At 43.9% G+C, this 21,177-nt stretch overlaps 1 protein-coding gene across 5 annotated transcripts in view; it reads left to right on the top strand.

Annotated features, from left to right (window-relative positions):
- Window positions 1-21,177, top strand: part of LOC308392635 (A-kinase anchoring protein 13) — a 60,360-nt gene that overhangs the window by 33,479 nt on the left and 5,704 nt on the right. For 3 of the 5 annotated variants that reach the window (XM_080875752.1, XM_080875750.1, XM_080875749.1), the window contains 28 exons: window positions 5,195-5,267; window positions 6,095-6,207; window positions 7,266-7,452; window positions 7,807-7,999; window positions 8,589-8,669; window positions 9,392-9,451; window positions 10,182-10,368; window positions 10,461-10,554; window positions 11,527-11,569; window positions 11,835-11,946; window positions 13,575-13,707; window positions 15,122-15,189; window positions 15,353-15,407; window positions 16,251-16,416; window positions 16,690-16,796; window positions 16,977-17,120; window positions 17,203-17,312; window positions 17,392-17,535; window positions 17,870-17,995; window positions 18,087-18,204; window positions 18,356-18,476; window positions 18,876-19,006; window positions 19,095-19,171; window positions 19,245-19,311; window positions 19,432-19,546; window positions 20,564-20,646; window positions 20,736-20,927; window positions 21,005-21,157. In XM_080875752.1, the coding sequence (XP_080731878.1) occupies window positions 5,195-5,267; window positions 6,095-6,207; window positions 7,266-7,452; window positions 7,807-7,999; window positions 8,589-8,669; window positions 9,392-9,451; window positions 10,182-10,368; window positions 10,461-10,554; window positions 11,527-11,569; window positions 11,835-11,946; window positions 13,575-13,707; window positions 15,122-15,189; window positions 15,353-15,407; window positions 16,251-16,416; window positions 16,690-16,796; window positions 16,977-17,120; window positions 17,203-17,312; window positions 17,392-17,535; window positions 17,870-17,995; window positions 18,087-18,204; window positions 18,356-18,476; window positions 18,876-19,006; window positions 19,095-19,171; window positions 19,245-19,311; window positions 19,432-19,546; window positions 20,564-20,646; window positions 20,736-20,927; window positions 21,005-21,157 (3,253 nt within the window). The remainder of the gene's footprint in view (window positions 1-5,194; window positions 5,268-6,094; window positions 6,208-7,265; window positions 7,453-7,806; window positions 8,000-8,588; window positions 8,670-9,391; window positions 9,452-10,181; window positions 10,369-10,460; window positions 10,555-11,526; window positions 11,570-11,834; window positions 11,947-13,574; window positions 13,708-15,121; window positions 15,190-15,352; window positions 15,408-16,250; window positions 16,417-16,689; window positions 16,797-16,976; window positions 17,121-17,202; window positions 17,313-17,391; window positions 17,536-17,869; window positions 17,996-18,086; window positions 18,205-18,355; window positions 18,477-18,875; window positions 19,007-19,094; window positions 19,172-19,244; window positions 19,312-19,431; window positions 19,547-20,563; window positions 20,647-20,735; window positions 20,928-21,004; window positions 21,158-21,177) is intronic. The other 2 variants (XM_080875751.1, XM_080875753.1) reach the window with 2 other exon arrangements.

The following is a 21,177-nucleotide window of genomic DNA, read 5'->3' as shown; positions in this document are numbered from 1 at the left end:
CAAAATTTATTACATTTAACGGAGTTAGAAGTTAGCGGGAAGCTAGCGGAAGTTAGCTCGCTAGTTTCGCTAGTTACCTAAGCATGATATTGCATGTTCTGACTGAGAGATTTCTGAAAAAATTCAAACGTACAGCTCTGCTTTCACTTCCAACATAAATGAAGACAGGAAACTAAACAGCAGTGACGTTTGTAGGGTTACTGAAGTTGGGCAAGCTGGTATATAATGATGTGCGACGTGACCGCTAGCGACACAGCTACGTTAGCATAACATAAACAGTGAAGCTGGAGGACAAACACTAACACTTTTCCACTTATAAAAGTTAACGTTAAGGTTCCTGATAGTTAGAGACAAATGCAATCGCATGGCAGGATGCTGTAAACGGACCAAACTTCAGTCAGGAGAGCAACTGAGATAATCCATCCACAATACGAGGTTAGTCATTAATATACTGCAACAACATGGGAATAGAGCAGCTGCCAGAGAATTCAACATTAATGAATCAATGGTACAGAAGTGGAGGAAGCAAGAAGAATGAGTTTAATAAAGTTTGATTTATCTGACTGCTTTGTTTCGATTAATGTGCCTTATAATCCCGTGCACCTTATGGTCCAAAAAATAAGTACTGCACACTGCAGTTTAATGTTGCAAAGCACCTCTTTTTAACTTCAGTGGATATTATACATGGTTATGCTCAGGATATGTCAGCACATTTCTACTGGAAATGCCTTTTGGTTAAACTTTCAGCAAGGAATTTGCATTTGCACTGTTACATTTTTATAAAGCTTTAATGTACATAAAAACCAGCTTCTTGTTTAAGTGAAAATAAATGGAAGGTTGTCTTTTTGCGCTAGTAATGTTGTGGAGTTGTATTTTGTCTCGCATCAATTATATCGTCAGTTATATCGTTATCGCAAATTTTCAAATATATATCGTGATAAATATTTTTGGCCATATCGCCCTGCTCTAGTATGAAGGACACCTGTCCACAGAATCACTTTCTCTCATCCTAACTCACACTAAAAAAAATCTAATTTGGGTTGATCAGACCTCTTGCCACAGATTTTCAGTTCAGTTCTTGTGTCATGTAGGGTACCTCAGCCTTTTCCTCCTGTTTCCCTTCATTAAAAATGGCTTCTTGATAGCCGCCCCAAGGGCTGGGGTATATCATACCGTTCACGGTAATACTGGTATAATGTCGGGCAACGATAAGAAAATGAAATATCGCGATAGAATATGGGTAAAACCCGCATGCGCAGTGCTTTTGTTTTTTATACGCACATGCCGGAAAAAGCACGGCGGCGACGGAGAATGAGAAGGGCGAAAGGGGATCGTTAAATGAACCAGAATTGGTTTGTAAAAATGCTGCAACTTCAGTGGTGTGGAACTGGTTTAGCTTTCGTCCGTCAGATACACAACAAAGCACTATTTTTGGTAGAGCATGCTAGCTGGCCATCGTTATTACCGTGTTTTTTGGAAAATACGGCACACTTAAAATCAATCCTTTGATTTTTCTGAAAATCGACAGTGCCCCTTATAATCCCGTGCGCCTTATGTATGAATTCTGGTTGTGTTTACTGACCTCGAAACGATTTCATGTCGTACACGACGCTCGAAAATCTGTCAAATGTTTTAGTACGACTTTGCTAAGCTACGAAGCCGCACCGCTTGATGGATTGTCGGAGCATTACGGCTATCGTTGGCAGGAGCCTGGCGGAGTGATACGTACTGTGCTTCAACATAATATTACCGTATTGTGTGTGTATAACCTCTTTTTAAGTTTTGTGGATATTATACATGGTTATGCTGAGGATATGTCAGCCAGTTTCCGCTGGAAATGCCTTTTGGTTAAACTGTCAGCAAGGAATTTGCATTTGCACTGTTAAATTTTTATATAACTTTAATGCAAAAAACGGCTGCTTGTTTAAGTGAAAACACATTGATTTTATTTTTTTTTGCACGAATAAAGTTGTGGAGTTGTAAAGTATTTCGTCTAGTGTCGATTATATCGTCAGTTATATCGTTATCGCAAATTTTCAAATGTATATCGTGATAAATATTTTTGGTCATATCACCCTGCTCTAGCCATCCCTCCACTGAGAACATTTCTGATCATCAGAAATGTTCTGTGCAAATGACTTAAAGTCATGTCTTTAAGAAACGGGATTTTTCCTGTTTCTTAAAGACATGACTTTCAGATACTGTTCGTCTGCTGTTGAAAGTCTTAGACCTGCCAGTTATTTTGAGGGAGAGGGATGTTGTTGATGCAGGATTCTAGCTGCTCAGCTGTCCTGGCTTCTTCGTCTTTGTCTCTTCTTTCTTATCATGATGCTCCAGATGTTCTCAGTTGGTGAGGGTCACAAAAATAACGCCATAGCAGGCCAGGTCGGCCATGCTTTAACAGATGCCATACATGGGTTAGCATTGTTATGCAAAATATGGAGAGTCGTCTAAAAAAGGTGTCATTTGGATGGACTATCTGTTGGTTTAGAACATGTCTATACCTTTCAGCATTGATGGAGCCTTTCCAGATGTGCCTAATTCCTTTGGTCTTCAGTCAGGAGGATGTGGTGCCCATGTTTTCCAAAAACAATCTGGAAGGGTCTGACCTCAGAACAGTTTCCTACTTTGCTTCAGTCCATTTTAAATGAGCTGTGGTCCAGAGAAGAAGGCAGAGTGTGTGCATCATGTTCACTGGCATCTTCTTTGCAAACACACACATATACGAAAATTTGTGTACATATCACTATGATCAGTGTTTTGGTGATAGTGTGAAATTGCCACACCCACAGCCTTTATGCTGTCACAGAGAGTAACACAAAGCATGGTTTGCATTATAGTTTCTCTGTTTTTACTCCTATGCACACAATTTTCAGAGCAATAGAACTCCAACTTCTACTTTGGTGATGCAGAAATGAAATCCTGCTGCCGGGGGCTGGTTTGGCTTGCTTCTTACGTATCAGCTCTTCCCAGCAGAGATGAGAGAGCAGAGCAGGCTTTGTGACAGCCCCCAGCATTAGATGACAGCACTGCTGTTAACACACAGCATCTCAGCTGTGTCAACTGTCCTGAGAGATGATCTGTGCAACTATGAGAGAAAGCGCTCCGTGCTCCTGATACAGATCTGTGTTGTGGTAAAGTGTCAAAAACTGTGATGCTGATCATGCTGATTAAGAAACAGTCTATTACTGACAGAATGTAACAGACTGTAACAGCTAATAGTCTATCAATGTCAGTAGTGTATCAATGCTGCGATTGTCCTTTATTAACTTTTAACTAACAGCATCTGCTGCAACTGGTTGGGAGCGAGGGGAGAAAAGACAAGAAAGACAAGAAAAAGGAATGTTCTTTCTCAGACTCACTGAAAGCATTAGATGATTCAAATCAGCTGGACAGATCGCCAATCGACATACACAAACATATGTTTTATTTGGCACAGGTAAATTATTCAAGCTCATTAAACTGGGATAGAACAGTTCACATGCTTCATACATTTCATTAAATGTACTTATCTCTGGTGATTTAAAGTGAGTGTTCACTTTAAATCAAGTGTGCACCCTCCAAACAACTGTCCAGCATATGCTGCATGGGTGCAGAGTGACAAATGCTGCCTGTTGTCTCCTACATGTTGGAGAGCTGCTCTTTTGTGTGGATCTTTTTCTGCAGCATGTTGACAATAGACAGTGCAGGAAACATGGAGCTAAGACAACAGATCCATTGAGACAGTCGTCAGCGAGACAAAGGAGTCATTGGCTTTACTGATTAACCATCACACAACTAAATATGAGATCACTGCGATGGCCCAGCCTACAGCAGTGACAAAAGTAGTAGGAGTTACACAATTCATTGCTTCACTCACATTAATATCCAGCCCTTAGACTTCAGTCAGCCTTTGTCTAAACACGCACATTTATCTTAAAGATGATATCAGAGAAGAGAGGTCTTTGTGGTCTTTTGTTCAGTCCGCCATCGTGCAGTTTTACAGTGATTATTTCTGTACCCTAAACACAAAACATACAATTGTGACTTGTACATTCCATCAGAAGCCACGAGTATAAAGAAAGTCTGTCAAGTTCTTCCACACCAAACTCTCTCATGTCTTTACGGGCTTTGCTTTGTGCACTGTTATGCACTCATTTTGGAACAGGAAGGGACCATCCCCAAACTGTTCCCACAAAGTTGGGAGCATGAAATTTCCAAAATGTCTTAGTATGCTGAAGCATTAAGTGTTCCTTTCACTCGAACTAAGAACTAACAGCCCCACAACATAATCGCTCTCCACCAAACTTCACAGTTGGCACAGACAGACAAGTACCGTTGTCCTGACAACCGCCAAACCCACACTCCTCCATCAGACTGCCAGATGGAGACGTGTGATTCATCACTCCAAAGAACACTTCTTTGCATTGTGCTATTTGATGTAAGGCTTGGATGCAGCTGATTGGCCGTGGAAACCCATTCCATGAAGCTCTTACTGTTTATGAGCTAATCTGAAGGACACATGAAGTTTGCAGGTCTGTAGTGATTGACTCTGCAGAGAGCTGCGGACTGTGCACTGTGTACCTCAGCATCCGCTGACCCTGATCTGTAGTCTTGCGTGGCCGACCACTTCACGACTGAGTTGATGTTCCAGTCAGTCCCACTTTGTCATAAGTTCACTGACAGTGTGGAATGTGGAATATTTAGTAGCAAGGAAATTGCTACTAAACTGGTCAGCTGGATGGCCCAAAACATTAAAAATCTAAAGACATGCAGGCTGGAAAAGTGTTGTCCCGGAGGGATGTTGAGCAGTTCAGAGCAGCTGATGTTTGAACAATTGCAGAATTGCACCCTGGTAAAGGAGCCTTCCTACATCGGTCTTATGTTACACTGGACTGCTGTGTGTGTGGAACAATCATTCTCTATGTGTTGGATCAACATGTAACACACAGATGCAGCACACACAGTACGTGGGTGAACGGCTGTTGTCATCAGTCACGCGTGGATCCCGTGTTTGTGTGTGACAGTGTCATATTGTGTCACCTGAGAACGCTCAGAGAAAAATTCTGCGAAGAACTGAGGATGACGCTTAGTTCTTCATCCTTGTTTCGGAGCACAATGCTGTGTGCTCAGCACAGAGAACTTTACAGGAAAACTCATGTACTGCAAACAGCAGCCTCATTCTGCTTTCTCTCCCTCTGTGTTTCTTTGTTAGATCCAGAGAGAAAGCCATGTGCTCTGTCCTGTACAGCCCAGTCTTGAACACAACGCAATAACACCATGTACAGGTAAGGCTTACAGACTGTCAGTCCACTTATTTTGAAAGGAAGTAACCAGATCTTAACACCAGTTTACCTGCTACCAGTACAGCTGAGCAGAACCCTCAAGAACTCGTATTTAATGTGCTGTAAAATGTGATGGAGATGTGTGGAAACACTTATAATAGTTCCACTGTAATAAGCACGGCTCAAGCTATTTCTGTTTAATTCCATAGTAACATTTGAATCAATCAAACATAAGGAAGAGTGATGATCGCCTGCAAACACTTGAATCAGGGCTGCAAAATGCAAAACCATGTAATAACACGTGATTAGCATTTTGTAGGCTTGAAGGTGGTTTTAAATGCGTTTTGAGTCGAAACACTGATTTCACTGCATCTCTGATGAGGTTCTGTAACGAAAACTTTGCATTAAAATGGATTATTTTATTATTTAATGATAATTTGAGTAGAGTTATCAGTAGCAAAAACCAAAGATTGTTATTAATACATTAATTAGATTATTTAAATAGAATATTTGTATGAATGTAAACACTCACTGAGCCACATGGTACAATTCAGAACATAAACTTTCATTTATTATTGCAGTAAATTTAAAGCTTGAGCACTTAATGTTCGCTTATTTATTTAACCTTTAAACTTTATCAGATAAAGTGTGCTTTCACACACCAACCACAGAGAAACAGGCAGGCTGTTTCTCTGTGGTTGGTGTGATATGAGATAAACTTCCTTTCTACCAGCGCTATAGCATGCCACAGTCTCTAATGTGACAACTCATGTTGTCTTTCGCTCACTCAGCAGGAAGTGATTGACCGTCCTCCTCCTTCTTCTTCACAGATATTCACACAGACCGAGGAACGTGTGTGTCACTGTGTTTGGTGCAGGGAGAGTCGGCGGTGGAAGATGGCCTGAACGTCACTCCTGAGCTGGATGATGGTCTAATTCACAAGGTACACACACACACACACACACACACACACACACACACACACACACATAGACTTTGTGAAATACCACATTAACTGTTGAGGAATTACAGACATTTCTATGCATAGTCCAAAGTTTCAGAGGCTCAAACCTAATTAATCAAACATGATTTTAATTAAAAGAATGAATGAATTTGTAGTGACTGCTTGAAGTTTAGCACCCAAGAACATCACCAAATGCTGTGTTTCCTCCGTTAACATCCTCTGCCAGGACTGTAGAGCAGCTGCTGTTTGTGGGTCTTTATCTTTCACTTCTATCTTCTGTAACTTAAAAGCATGTTAAGTTGAAATCAGGGTACTGACTTGGCCATTGACGAATACGTCGCTTCTTTGCTTTGAGAGGCTCTTGGGTTTTTTGGGAGCTTTTGAGTGCAGACAATTGAGCTTTGAAGTGCAGTGTTTATCCTGCTGGAAGCAGCCATCAGAAGACGGTACACTGAGGTCATACTGGGATGGACACGATCAGCTGCGATAGCTCGACTTATAGATCCCACACCCATACACCACCAGCCTCAGCCTGAGCCACTGACACTGGGCAGGAGTTTACATCAAAGTCTGACCCCGCCACCTGAAGGAAATCCAAACTTATCAGACCACACAACGTGTTTGACATTTGTATGAAATAATGTTGCCGCGTGTTCATAATCAATGCTCTCCTTACTCCCATAACCACACACGCACGCACACATACAAAATATCAGCAGTTTTGGTGCAGCAGAACTTCTCTGCTGTCACAGAGAAATATTTGGAGCTGGTCAGAGTGTGAGCAGTGACTCATTTTTTCTGGAAGAGGCCTTTTCCACCAGCTTTTCTCATAATCCTCCACAGACCACATTCAGCTCTTTCCCTGAGAACGTTTTCTTACAGGGCCCTTTCAAATCACTCCAATGCCCAGCTTCTAAAATATCCTATTATCCTATATTAAAAATCTACTACAGTGTGTGTGTGTGTCTCAGTGCCCTAGCTTTGTGTTTGTTTACATCTTTGTAAAATCCACCTCACATTTCTCCCCTTCTCTCCAGCCTGAGGCTCCTCAGACTGGTGTTGGGCACATGGACAGCCAGGCCTGTGGCGCCCACTCCTCCACTAGTAATGCACTGATGCAAGAAGCTGTCAGTCCCAGCAAAGCAGCTTTGTCAGTGGACACATCTGGCGCTGTGTCCCCTCAGAGCTCCACACTGTCCTGGATGTCAGAAACGGAGGACAGAGGTAAAGCACACAGTGATACCTGAAACTGTTATTTCCTTGAAGAAGTTAATAATTACAAGCTCTTTGGCATGTTCTACTTCCTGTCTGTCTGCCTGTGAGCTGATAGTAAATCTGTCTGTTGCTATGCACAGTAGATCAGGACAGATTTCACTGAGGTCACAGACACAATGAGCTTCTGGTGAAATCCAGCGAAACATCCCATATTCTCAGCATTTACTTCAGAGTTAGAACATTAGTCATTAGTATTTGTAGTAACTGTTTGAACGATGTGCTGGGTGTGTTGCATGTGTCCTGTTACGTGTTCATTCTTAACCGGTGAGTGGTTGTAATATTTTTTTCTGACATACATCTGAGGAGGAGGAGGAGAAAGAGGAGGAGAGGTAGAGGGAGGAGGCGATGAAGAAGAGAAAAAAGACCAGCTTCCAGAAACTCCAGTGTCATCAGCCGTCTTGCGCACATCCAGTCGCTCCTTGTCTCCGTTGCGTCGCCATAGCTGGGAGCCGGGCAGGACCAACACAGCCACACACATGGAGCTCTCACAGAGCAGGTACTGGAACCTCGGGCTGTTCTGACACCGAGCCACTAAAGGACCATCTTCTAAGTAAAAAATATGACCCTCTGTATAGTTGTGCTGTCTAAGGAGGTCTTTCCATAGATGTGAATGCTAAGATGCAGCTTTGTATCAAAGCTGCATGTTAGCATTGTGGAGGCCTTCTTGGTTGGACTAGAACAACATCTGTGGCTTTGGCATCAGTCAGTTGTGCTGTCTAATGCTCGGGTAGCCTTGAAATTGTGCTTTGTTGTGCAGCTTAAGCCTTGTATCGGGTCAGAATCTGTCTCATTTGGCTTTTAAAACTTTATTGATGGGTCTCCTTGTTCACACACTTGGTGTCAACACGAGAACAGATGCTCCGCTCCCAACTTTATTGAAAAATCCTGCTGACGTCAAATGCCAGATTGGCTGATATTTTTCAAAACACAATTGCATTCAGAGTTAGTTACATGAACTGCGTTTGCAAACAGTAAGTGCAAACACAGCAGCCGAGCATCTGCTCCATGTCGAGCAGCAGGAGAAATTAAAGCCAGCTTCCACATCTTTGTTCACGAGTGTATCTTCCTCCTGTTGTCATCAACAGTCCGCCTGCCCCTTCCTTCAGCTCACTGAAGACCGTTTCAGGAGAGGTGAAACAAGCCAAGACCCCTCTCCACAGAAGAAGGTAACCCCGTCTTCCATGACCTGCTTTATTCACGCCTGCCTCTGTTTCCTTGCAGGGCCACATACTTTTTCTTTTTGTGCGTCTAGGCTGATATTTCTGTGAGTCGTGTTTCACACATTCAGAAACAGCTGAGAAATGACTGATTTACTGATGAAAAGGACAGCACGTATTCAAATGTGAGGCAATGTCAAGAACCTTAAACTGAGTTGTTAGAGTGTGAGTGCAACACCGCTATTCCTCACAGCAGCCGAATCAGGCTTGCATTCCTGCCTTCTTACTAGAGTGCAGCCTCAGCCTGCTCACACGGCATACACAGACACTCCCTGGCCCAAGCATGGCATCCAGTGGAAAAGTCATCAGCGCAGTGAGAGCAGCAGGTCAGCAAAGTGTGCTGAGACTGAGGTGGAGATGGAAAGATTCCCTTAAACTCTGGCTGTAGTGCTGAGATGTATGATTATTACCTCTGTACAGTATTTTCTGCATTGAGTTGTGCAGTTCAGGCTGTGTTGCTGTGATGTGAGTCCAAGTGTTATGAATTAAAGCAATGTGCCAGTTTTCAGACAAACTTAAATTAACAGCTTAGACACATCTTTCTCACCACAACACCATTATCATTAATTCTTGTTTTAATACACCCCTGCCATCAAACATCTTCTCTTTCTTTTCTTTGTTTTTCTTTGCATGTTTCTCACAATTCGTCCCCCATCTGTCCATTTCTCCAGTATGAGCTGGTGTCCATCCAACCTGGTTTTTCCTGATCAGGAGCAAATAGACAGCAGAAGGTAAATGGCAGAAGTCAACAGTAATACACAGATATTGTTTCGTTTCAACAGCTCTTCGATAGAAGAGCGACTTAAAACCTCTGACTATGATGTAAGACGAGCACAGAGAAAGATGACACAACAACATACCAATGCGCCTTATGAAATGAGGTCTGGTTAGACGTGTGGTTCAGCCTAGCAGGCTGCTGTGTGCTTTGTGGCTGCACCCTGCTTCTCTCTCTCTCTGCTCCAGGTGCCAGCCTCCTTTCTCTTGTGGAGCCGGTGCACAGCTTTTCCACCCAGACACTTTATTCTTATTCCACTCTCTGCCCAAGTCTTTTGGTGAAATATAACAATTTGGGGGTTCGTCCAGGATGTAAAAACAGTCAAACCCATCCATGGTTTACCCCACCTCTCGCCCTATGACAGCTGGTCACCAACGACACTGGTGTATAAATCAGGATTGTGCATGCATGGATGGATGGATAGAACCTGGACATGAATACGAACCGGAACTAAATTAAAAGAAAGTTGGCAGAAAGTCCTGAAAGGCTATAAAAGTATAAAAGTTGTAAAATAATAACTACTCAGCATAGCACACTTACTATGAGGAGACAGACACAGAGCAGAGCACTGGTTTTATACTACAGTATTGAGTGATAAGTGGAGGAGCCGTGCACATCACCAGCAGAAAACAGTGTGCCACCTGAGTCAGGAAACATGGTCCTACTTCATTTCTCCTTTCATCCAGCCACAGTCTAGAAAGTCTAGAAGTGGGCACAGAAGTGGTGCAGGACCAGACACAGTGTGCCAGCATCAGTGATCAGGAGGTGGTGGCTGCAGGCAGGAGTTCACAGGTGGAGAGCCTGGACAGGGGGTCTCTGGCCTCCCTAACCGAGGAGGAGCAGGAAGGAGACAGCAGCAGCATTGATAGCCAGGTGTGTCCTCTTACTTTTTTTTTTTTTGCTTTGTTATTCGATGAGAGGACGGATTTATATACTTGTCATTTTCATTTCTTGTGTGTTGTTAGACATCATTGATTGTCAGCTGTCCTGCCATCTTTCATCATCCAACTCTCACCAAATCCATCTCCATGGTCACCGTCACTCAGCGGGACGTACAGGGTGAGTCTCTCAGTCCTCTGTCTCTGCCTCTCGTTTGTTCTGAGAAGTAAAGATTCTCGACGTTCTCCGCTAAGATTCTTTCATCCTGCTGCACCCATGAATACCTTTTAGCGAGTGGGTTTCCTCCATCAAAGCGACGAATCAGCTTCTCTGTCAGTATCTCTCCGCTCCTCCCAAAAACTAGACGCTTCTTTTCCATTGGCTCTTCCTCCAGTGATGAGGAGGAGGAGGGAGGGAGTAAGTATGAAGATTGTCCCTGTAGTGTTCCCTCTGTCAGTCTGGTGTCCTGTAACACTGACCATCAAAGCAGTTCAAATGTGTCGACCCATTGCTGGACCCCACGTGTTTGTCTTCAGAAGCCTAAACTAATAAACTAGTCTGTGTAAGTGTGACGAGTGTCTCCCTTTCAGTGTGCCGTGTTCAATGTGACCTAAACCTCTGACCAGCTAGTGCATTAACATTACTTTCAGGTGGTTCTTTTACTAAAACAGTGTTATTGTCGTAATATTACCCATGACAAAGTATGAAGGGAATGATTGATTGTTTGAGCAGCCGTGCTGAAGGCTGCTGCAGGTGAGACACTTACACAGAGCACATAGGATGCAGTCTGTAAACACGAAGCCGCCCACAGAAAAGGTAAGGCAGGCTATCAAGGAACTGCTGACATCTGAAAAACAGTATGTAGCTGTGCACGTTTATTTTTCTTACGGTACTCCTGCCAGTGATACAGAGCACGGCACTAGTACTGACTCAGCACATCTGCCAATGTCTTTGGTTAACTTTGTGTTTAGTCATTTTATTAGGGTTAGAAGTGCAATGGAGTTCATCAGTCATCACTTTTGTTGTCGTGTCAACCAATTACTAAAAGCAGGCTTTGCTTGGTAACTGTGGCGTTGAAGACATTGCTGTGCAGTTCAGACTACAGCTGTGTTGTCCTGATCAAATGATGATTGTCGTCTTTGCCTCATGCAGGTGTGAACTCATTCTGCAGTCACTCTGGGTCACTGGCATCCAGGTAGGAAGAGAAGCTAATAAATCTTTTTTTCTCTGCTTCACTTTTAAAGCACATCATACTGAAGAGATGCAGCACAGGCTGCATGTAACTGAGTGCATGGCACGCTGATCCTGTTGGGTTTTTCATTTGAGTTTGTTATTCTGTTTCTTCAGGCCCATGATTGTAATGTTAATGGGTTTCAGTTATTTGAGAGAACAGGAAAACGTTTGCTGATATAAATAGAAATGAGCATTGTGCCTTTGAAAGTTCCCTTTGTGTTGTTCAGTATTTCAGAGGATGAGCCAGGTCCCCTGCAGAGCGAAACTGAGGGAAAAGGAGGGCCTAAAATTGGTCGGAGATTCAGCTACCTCCGCAACAAGATGAGCAAGAAAGTCAAGGTGAGAAATGTTTACACACAGGATGTGATGCAGCCACTTCTTCTTTTCTAACACTCTGACGTATGTTTGGAGATGACTGTAGAGCGTAACGCTGATGTGTCCATGTGTGTGCCCTGGCTGATAAAAACCAGGGTATTTCAGTTATATTCTTTATTTTTGCAAATGTATTGAAATGCTGAATTTTTCCATACTTTGTCAGGTGCATGAAGTATTCAGCACAGGTGAACATTTGACTGTGTTCACTGTGTGAAGTGTCAAAATTCTGTGGGTTGCTGCAGAGAACACAGATGTCATGAAAGACAACTAGTTTGTAATGAAGTGAAACCAACTGTCTGTTCTTCATGCAGGCTTTTTGATAGTTTCTTTTTTTTAAGTCACAAAGAGCTCCATTGTGGCTCTCTTTCTTCTTTAAGTGAACTTTTCCGCCATGATTCCACCTGTACAGAGTCTTCACTGTCACTCTGCATGCTGGACTGCACACAGCCATGTGTGTGTAAGTTGTGTACTCTGTGACTAGGGATGCATACAAACTGACCCAAATATACCTGCAATATTTAAAGTTTTGTTTGTGAGTGGACTGGAATTTTTCTCATGGTTAGCAAAAATACACCAGATACTAATATAGTGCTTTGGACACCCGGACTATATGATGACTATATGATCTGATAATCAGATGATCTGTGGCTTGTAAGCCTGGCTGGGTCATACAAGCACAGTCAGGCTGACCCCACTGCAGCTACTTGTGGGCTACTGTGGTGAAGTCAGTGTGACGATAGTTTGTGGTTCACTGCAGAGCTGTGCAGTTACAGGTCTGCACATCAAAGCCGTGCGTGGGATGTTGTGTAAAATGGAAATAAAAATGCAGTGCAATGACTTACAAATCTTACAAATCTCTTAAAGTCATGTTTTATTCACAATAGAAGACAGAAACCATATCAAGTGTTTAAACTGAGATATTTTTATTATTCCATGAAAAAATCGAATAGTAAAATGTTTTTGATGTGCTGTGTTTGCCTTTTATCACAGGATGATACAGGTTATATGCCAAATATCAGTGTGGACACAGTGGCATTTGTTGGCATTTGTTAGAGGTAATTAGTCTGAGTTCAGACGAGTTTAATGTGACTCATTGTGCATTTCTCGTACGCAGCAGACCCCCTACCCAAAAAACCAAAGAGGGAACTGAATTTAAATAAAGTTGAAGTGAAACCAAATATTCAAATAAATGAATAACTGCACTAAAACTGAGACGTAACAATACAAAACCCTGCTGAAACTGTTAAAGGAAATCTGAAGCCAAAAACAGGAATGAAGTGTGACATCATACATCTCAGAAAAAGATTTATTTTTATCTAATGCCATCACATACGTTATGGTAAAATAGTGGCTTCATCAAGACGGACAGAACTCTGCAAAACAACCAGACAGACAGCAAAAGAGGAACTGTGTGTGTGTGTGTGTGTGTGTGTGTGTGTGTGTGTGTGTGTGTGTGTGTGTGTGTGTGTGTGTGTGTGTGTGTGTGTGTGTGTGTGTGTGTTGGCATGCAGAAATGAACAGTGCACTATCTCAATTCAAAGGAATGAGAAATGTCAGGTTTTGAAGTGTGTTGGTGTCTTTGCTGTTTTCAGGACAAGGAGAGGAGGGGGGAGGGTAAGCAAGAGAGCAAAGCACGAGAAAAGGCCCCCCTGTGCCCCCCCGGCTCCACGCTGTGTCAGCACAGCGGCAGACTCCTGTGCAATAAGGAAACGTTCTCCTGCAACAGTAAGGCCCTCGTAGCGCTGTCTTTCTGACACGTGCCAGCTCTCTTACTCTCCTGCTGCATTTCTGCTCTTTCCTTCCTGCTTTTTATTTCACCTCCAGTCTGGGATCACCACTTCCTCTTCTCCGTACTTCGTTATCTCCATGCGTTTTCACACCTTTGATAACACCATCATACTGCTCTGTGTAATAATGCTGTAGTTGTTTACATAGAAGTGGTTAGTCGTGATTAGTAGTGGTTAATAGTCTGGGCAGTCATCAGACAGCAACAGGGTTCTGTGTGGCTTGTGCTTGGTCCTCCTCTGCCTGTATGGTTTTTCACCCACAGTCCACTTAGCTGCTGGGCTTGCTGTGGTAGGATCCACTCTGTACTTGTTTGGCCTTTAATAACAGGAACAGAACCAGCAGACCTCTTTTGTACCCCAGCCTTTACAGACAGAGCTGACTGGACAGTATTTGTGGAGTTGCAGACTTGAAGCCTCAAACTGAAGGAAAATACTCAGGGTAAGATGATGGAAGGTGTTGCAGGTACAAAGAAGCTGGAAAACTGAGCAAAAGAAAAGGTTAAAGCTGAGTGGGACAGTCCGGAGGAGGCAGCCAAACCTGGGGACAGAACCTGCCAGTTTTTCTAGCGGATGATTTTATGCTTGTTTCTTTATGGGTTTAGTTTTTCAATCATCAGCCATAAAAGGCTGATGGAGTACTGTTGTAAGTGTGTGGACGGCATGGATGCACAAGTGTGTGAATGTGATGACTTCAAAACGAGGCGAGGTATGAGTTTGACATTGATAGCATAGGTGTATCTGCCTGGAGGCTGAGGGGTAGCACTGACCAGCGCTGGTATTTCTTCTTCCTGTGAGCTGGACTGAAGCCATGGCAGCAGTCACTGCCTTCTGGTTTCTTTGCCTTTGCACGCAGAAGAGAAGAGTGTCAAAGGATGTTGTAGTGTTAAAGAGACGGAAATATCAAGGCTATAGCTGAATAGTCCAAAACTTCCTGTTCCACTTCACGGTGACCTTGATGGAGAAGGTCATGAGGTCAAGGAAGAGTGTTAAGGAGAATTTCCGAGGACCAATGAAGAGAAGCACGGTGCTTAGAGGCTCCAGCTGCACTCAGACTTCCTAAGAGAGTGATGCTGATGATGAGGCTCCTCCTTAGTGAACCCACCACAGTACATCCAGCTATGAAGTGAAATATAGCATGTGTGTCAGAAACGCTGCTGCAGAGATGAGCCACTGTAGCTCCTGACATTATGGCAGCTGTAAGAATAAAGCATTGCATAAATGTATGTGACCTGCCCTCTAAAGTGCTGTGAGGTCAGTAAGACATTAAAGTATGTGAGATGAATGTGGCACCCTGTGTGTGTGTGTGGTTGGGGGTGAATACACTAACATAGCTGTTTCTGTGCTGCCTGCAGACTGTGGGGTCCTCGTCAGTGACAGATCCACGGAGAGCCCGTCTGTCTGTGCAAAGAACAGAATAAAGGTAGGTATGGTACACAGACTCATGATGAATGTGTTACCATCAGGAATAACTGTAGATGAACAGCTAAACCACATGTTCTAATTTAGAGGTGAGGTATAAATCCATCATAAATGTATTTTACAAGTCTTCTTTAAGTTTAATCTGTCATGTTTGTCTCTATCAGCAAGCGGCGGTGCCAGAAGGCGTTCCTGGGTCGTCTGTTAACACGAGGAGTAAAAGTAAGAACACATGGAGAACTTTACAGAGGAGACACAGGGGAGCGAATCAACTAAAGCTAAAGACACTTTCAAAGAATCCTTTATATCAATCCGTCTAAAAATTCCCAGTTTCCTTCAGATTTGACTGGTGATTTTATCTGTATATGTCCTAGTGACCATTAAAATAAAGCTGTGGGTCTCAAGTCATTCATTTAGATACAGGTGCTTTAAAATAACTGCACAGCTGTGTTACTAAGAAAGCTGCTGAGTTTGAATCTATTCCACCACTCCCATGATCAGCAGAAGCCCATTAGCAAAAGAAGAGAGGTTTCCACGTTCTGTCGGTGCCGCACAAACGCACACTGTCCGCACTGCAAAGTGCAACACAACGTTAATGTACACATGTACTTGAAGACAAATTCCTGTCTTCACTCAGTGCTGTTCCTCTGTCAGGATAGAAAAAAGGTCCAGCTGTCACTCCAAAGCCAGCGTACAGTGATGGCACAAACACAGAACAAGCTTATGATTGAGTGCAGCATGTTTGACTTTTTACTCAGTTTGTAAAAGAGCAAGTCAAATAAGGACACTGGGAGGTAGCAATGCAGCATTTCTGAAGGAGCTTTAGTTCTCATCGAACTAAAGCTCTAAAGCATGCTTGCAACTCAGACCTGAGCAGACGGAGCACACGCAGAGAGAGGGAGCTGCTTTTGATTGGTAGACAGAGCTTCTGATGTCCCAGCAGTTCCACTGATAGACACCTTCTGGCTCATAGTATGAAGAAGAGAACTACAAAAGAACTAGATTGCTGCTTTTTAATGAGCAAATAATCAAATTCATTTTCTGTTTTGATATATTTTTATCTAGCTACATCTTCTACATCATCGCTGTCGTCAAGGTCCTCATCGTCACGTTGGTCAACAGTAACAATGCCCAACGACCACCTTCCTATGCTGTCTCCGAGAAGAAACCGCAGAACCTTCAGCCCTCACAGCAACCTGGCTAAGAGCATCTCCATTAGCAACATACCATCGTAAGACGTTACGACTAATTAACTTTGTTTCTGAAAATTCCCAGTTAGCTCTAAACGTCACGTGTACACACGAGCACAAGTGACTGTCTCAGCACTGAGCACACATGCCGTCGCTCGATGTGCTCTTCACAGACGTGAAGACGGGTTTTTCTGTTCTTGTCACTAGAACTAGTGGCAGCTCCAAAGGCGTCATATTGTTCTTGCGACTATGTGATGTATGTAGAAAGCAAAGCCATTAAAATCCTGCTCATCTTCATAGTTTTGTTCCTTCAGGTTAGACGATGCTGCACTCAAGCGCCTCAAAGTGCTGTCCCAGTCCACCGACTCTCTCCATCAGGGGAGCAAAGTCAACGCTTCAACTGAGTCTCTCACTGATGAAGGTAGAACACAACACACACACACACACACACACACACACACACACACACACACACACACACACACACACACACACAGTTTAGATTCAAAGAATGATGGTTTGAGCTGCTGTGTGTGTGTGTGTGTGTGTGTGTGTGTGTGTGTGTGTGTGTGTGTGTGTGTGTGTGTGTGTGTGTGTGTAGGTACTGAGATCACTGAGACCCAGCTGATGGAGTTTGAAAATGACATTAAAGATCTGGCAGCTGATTCTTGGAGCGGCATGGTGGATAAGAAGTTCTTGAAGTCCCTGAAGAAAGATGAAGTGAAGAGACAAGATGTCATTTATGGTAAACTGTGCTGTGACTCAGTGGGGAGTGACAGACTGCTGTCGGGGCCAAACATGGAGATAAGAGTGTTTTCTCTGCACAGAGCTGTACCAGACGGAGGTTCACCATGTGAGGACTCTGAAGATTATGTCGGAAGTGTATCACAAAGGCCTTCAGAAGGAGCTGCAGCTTGATCTTCAAACTCTGAACAAGGTGATCAAAGAGCAATTTCACCCGTCGACACGCTTGGGTACACACAGTATAACGACCTGTCTGTCCAACATTTCCCTAGATTTTCCCTGTTTTGGACGATCTCTTGGAGTTCCACACAGAATTCCTCTCATTGCTCCTGGAGAGAAAAAGAAATGCATCAACCGAGAGACAGAAAAGCAACAACTTCCTCATCTGCAGCATTGGAGACATCTTAGTTAAACAGGTGAGACGAGGACACGAGGAGGGTGTATGCGTGCGTGTCAGTGGTAAATAAAGTTGAAATAAATCCATTTCTGGTGGCCCTTACACTCCTCGTGTGTGGAGTGTGTGCTGTTGTCTTTTAGTTAAGTTCAACTCTAAGATATCTGTTTGGAAATCAGGGGTGTCGTTTGGTAGTGTCAGTGGTTGCAGTAAAGATCATGGCAGTCTTTCCATTAAGTTGCAGTTCTTTTGAGTTAATGGAAGAACTACAATATTCACAGCATGTTATGGAAAGCGCTGAATTTGCTTCCACCTTAAATGTGTTTACTTTCTTTTTTGTGACTTCTTAAATTCAGTTTTCAGGCTGCAGCTCTGTCCGCATGACAAAAGTTTATGGCAAGTTTTGCAGTCGCCACAACGAAGCCGTCAGTCTGTACAAAGAACTGCACGCCAAAGATAAACGCTTCCAGGCTTTCGTCAAGGTCAGAGCTGCTCTCTGTACACGCAGCACATCAGAGGACCTCACCTGCACTGTCTGGGATCTATGCATGACCTCAGTATCTTTGTGTGCAGAGAACAATGAGCAGCAGTGTTGTGCGGCGGCTCAGCATCCCAGAGTGTATTTTGTTGGTGACTCAGAGGATCACCAAATATCCTGTTCTGATCCAGAGGATCCTTCAGCACACCAAAGGTAAGAATGAAGACCCGTGGCAGCATCCACCGAGTCAAGCGCATCTTTCATTGTTCTTCAAACGTCACCTAAAAACTGTGCGGTGACACTGTGTCCAACATCTTTCCTCAGAACATAATTCATCCTAAACTCTTTATGAATCTCTGAACAGAGTCAGATAAGGAGCACGGCTTGGTTTCTGACGCGCTGCGCCTTGTGAAGGAGCTGATTACGGCTGTGGATAATAAAGTCAACCAGCAGGAGAAGAAACAGCGCCTGAAGGAGGTGTACAGGTACTCAGTAGTGTCAGTGATGGAGTTTGCCTACTCCTGGATCAGCTGATCACGTGGGTCATCAGAGCAGTTCATTCCTCCAGACAGTCGCCTCCCTGCCCACTCTTAGCTCAGAGCGCTCCACAAACGCTCCCAAACCAACGCCTGAAGTATACGTTACACAATGTCAACTGATGAACGCTGAATGATGAATAAGCTTAAAGGCTGGCTGATACCTGGGCTGTACCTTCCACATATATACCACTTTTCTAGTCGTGCTGACTGCTCAGAGCAGTGCTGATGTTCAGCCTGTGTTTTACTCTCTGCATGTAGTTTTAGATTTTTTCTGTAAGCTTAGCTTGCAGAAACAGCAGTGCTCTTAAATGTGCCTGAGTGTAAACCTTTAATGTCTCACTGCAGTCGCACTGACAGTAAGTCCATCATGAGGATGAAGAGTGGTCAGATGTTCGCTAAAGAGGACCTGATCAGAGGGAGGAAGCTGCTGCACGATGGAGCGCTGCAGCTGAAAAACTCTGCAGGAAGACTCAAAGGTTCATCACATTTGCATCTTTGGACCAAACCTGACGTGAATTTATTCCGACTGGAGCTCGCTGTAATATTTGTTTCTGTGTGTTGCAGAAGTCCACGCCATGCTCCTGACAGATGTGCTGGTCTTTCTTCAGGAAAAAGACCAGAAATATGTATTTGCCTCATTGGTAAGTTTGGCACTCGGCACATACATAAGATTGTACCCAAGGATTCGGTTTGATTTGGAGCCTTTGTTCCCAGGACCAGCGCTCCACGGTCATCTCCTTACACAAACTCATTGTAAGAGAAGTGGCAAATGAGGAGCGAGGTCAGTCTCCTTCCTTCTCTCACATCTTTTGCGGATTTCAGTCACTGTGTGATTCAGTCTGGCTTTTAGTCAGCACGAACCACAATGGTTTCATCAAGGATTGCCTCGTGTCTCCTGCAGGTCTGTTTCTGATCACAGCTGGCACAGAAAAGCCAGAAATGGTGGAGGTGTTGGCCAGCAGCAAGGAGGAGCGCAACACATGGATGGCCATTATACAGGACGCTATGCAGTGCATGTGAGAATACACACACACACACACACACACACACACAAAGATCACTGGCAGATGCACTTCAAGTCCTTTCTGCAGAAGTTTGTTCCTAACATGAAGGGTCAAAGGAAATAATATGTTTTACACAAGTGTAGTGGGTGCTCAGCACACAGCAGCGGTTAGCACGGTCTCCTCGCAGCAGTAAAGTTTTCATTTGAATCCTGGCTGAAGCCTTTTAGTCTGCATGTTCCCCCTGTGCCTACGTGACTTCCTCCCACAGTCCGAGCATGCGCCTCAGCTGCACTGGTGATTTTTAGAGGCCGTGGGTGTGAGGTGGATAAACACAAAGTAAAGTGCTGTATGGCTGTATGCTTTGATGTGGCTTGTAGGAGTGAGTAAGACTGCAAGTATGGCAGTCCGTTTACAGATGCTCCATTTCCAAAGTGTGGCGCTCAATTTGTGGATTATCTATTCAAAAAAGCAAAACTTTATTTCTTCCCTGCTGGAAGAAGTAGTGCTGCACAGTGTGAGGTCCCGTGGATAACACTGCCATCAAACTCTGTACATGATGTAGCATGGTGCATTAGACAAAGCTAAGCACAAGCACAGCTAAGTAATGCGAAAAAGGTCATTTAGGAAAAAAGAACAACATTTGACCAGTAAAGAAATCAAATACACGTTAAAACTGTTTGTGAAGCAGGAACAAAAAAAGATTAATTAGAATAATGATTAAATTAAAGTGCGATCGCCAAATTAAAAGCAGTTTAAGATGAAATGACTGACAATAATAACTGAAACCACAAATTAAAACCTAACAAAGAAGTAGAAATAAAATCTTCAGTATGGCAGACCTCTGTGCAGAGCTTGTAGGGCCTTTAAAATAAGCTTTTCATTTTTTATCTAGCAAATGAGTTCGAGCTGCTCTGTTTCCAGCAGTGCACGTTTGAGCGTTGTGAGCAATGTGGTACATTTATCTGAGCTGAAAGCAGAAGCTGGAGAGTATTCGAACATCACGCCAGGCCTTCATTTGTGTTCTGACAGGGAGAAAGATAAGGATGAGGGACTCCCAAGTGAGACGGAAGAAGACCGGAGACACCAGGAGAACAGAGCAAAGGAGATCCGCGGTGAGCAGCCGATGTTCCAGTTAACGTGCTGTAGTGGGCGGGGAGTCCCGTGTCATGTTGAGTGTGTTTGCATTTGTCCCTGATTCCAGAGCTTCTGCAGAGGAAGGATGAGCAGATTATCAGTCTATTGGAGGAGAAGATACACATCTTTAGAGAGCTGGGTAACTGCAGTCTGTCTCCAGAGGATGCTAACACATCGGTCATGGAGCGGATGTTGTTCAGAGCCACACCTGATAACGTCACCAAAGGAGAGCCGGTCATAAATGATGCTGTGAGAGAAGGTGAGCAGGCCTCTGAGGTTACTTCTCGTCATGTGCATCTCAGAGATGACGTGTTCAAACCTGTTCCTCTCTGTCAGTGGAGGCCCTGCATGCTTTGGTCAGCGGAGGTTTTGGTGCAGCGGCCTGCGGTCCAGGCGGCCTGACAGGGGGCGCCGTGGGACCAGTCTGCCTGCCCAGACGAGCGGAGACGTTTGGAGGCTTCGACAGTCATCAGATGAACAGCAGCAAGAGTAAGACACGAGCAGGTCAT

This window comes from Rhamphochromis sp. 'chilingali', assembly GCF_963969265.1.
Source record: "Rhamphochromis sp. 'chilingali' genome assembly, chromosome: 2".
NCBI classification, from domain to species: Eukaryota; Metazoa; Chordata; class Actinopteri; order Cichliformes; family Cichlidae; genus Rhamphochromis; species Rhamphochromis sp. 'chilingali'.
The sequence above is the reverse complement of the archived record's forward strand: the minus strand, read 5'-3'. Positions and strand labels throughout refer to the sequence as shown.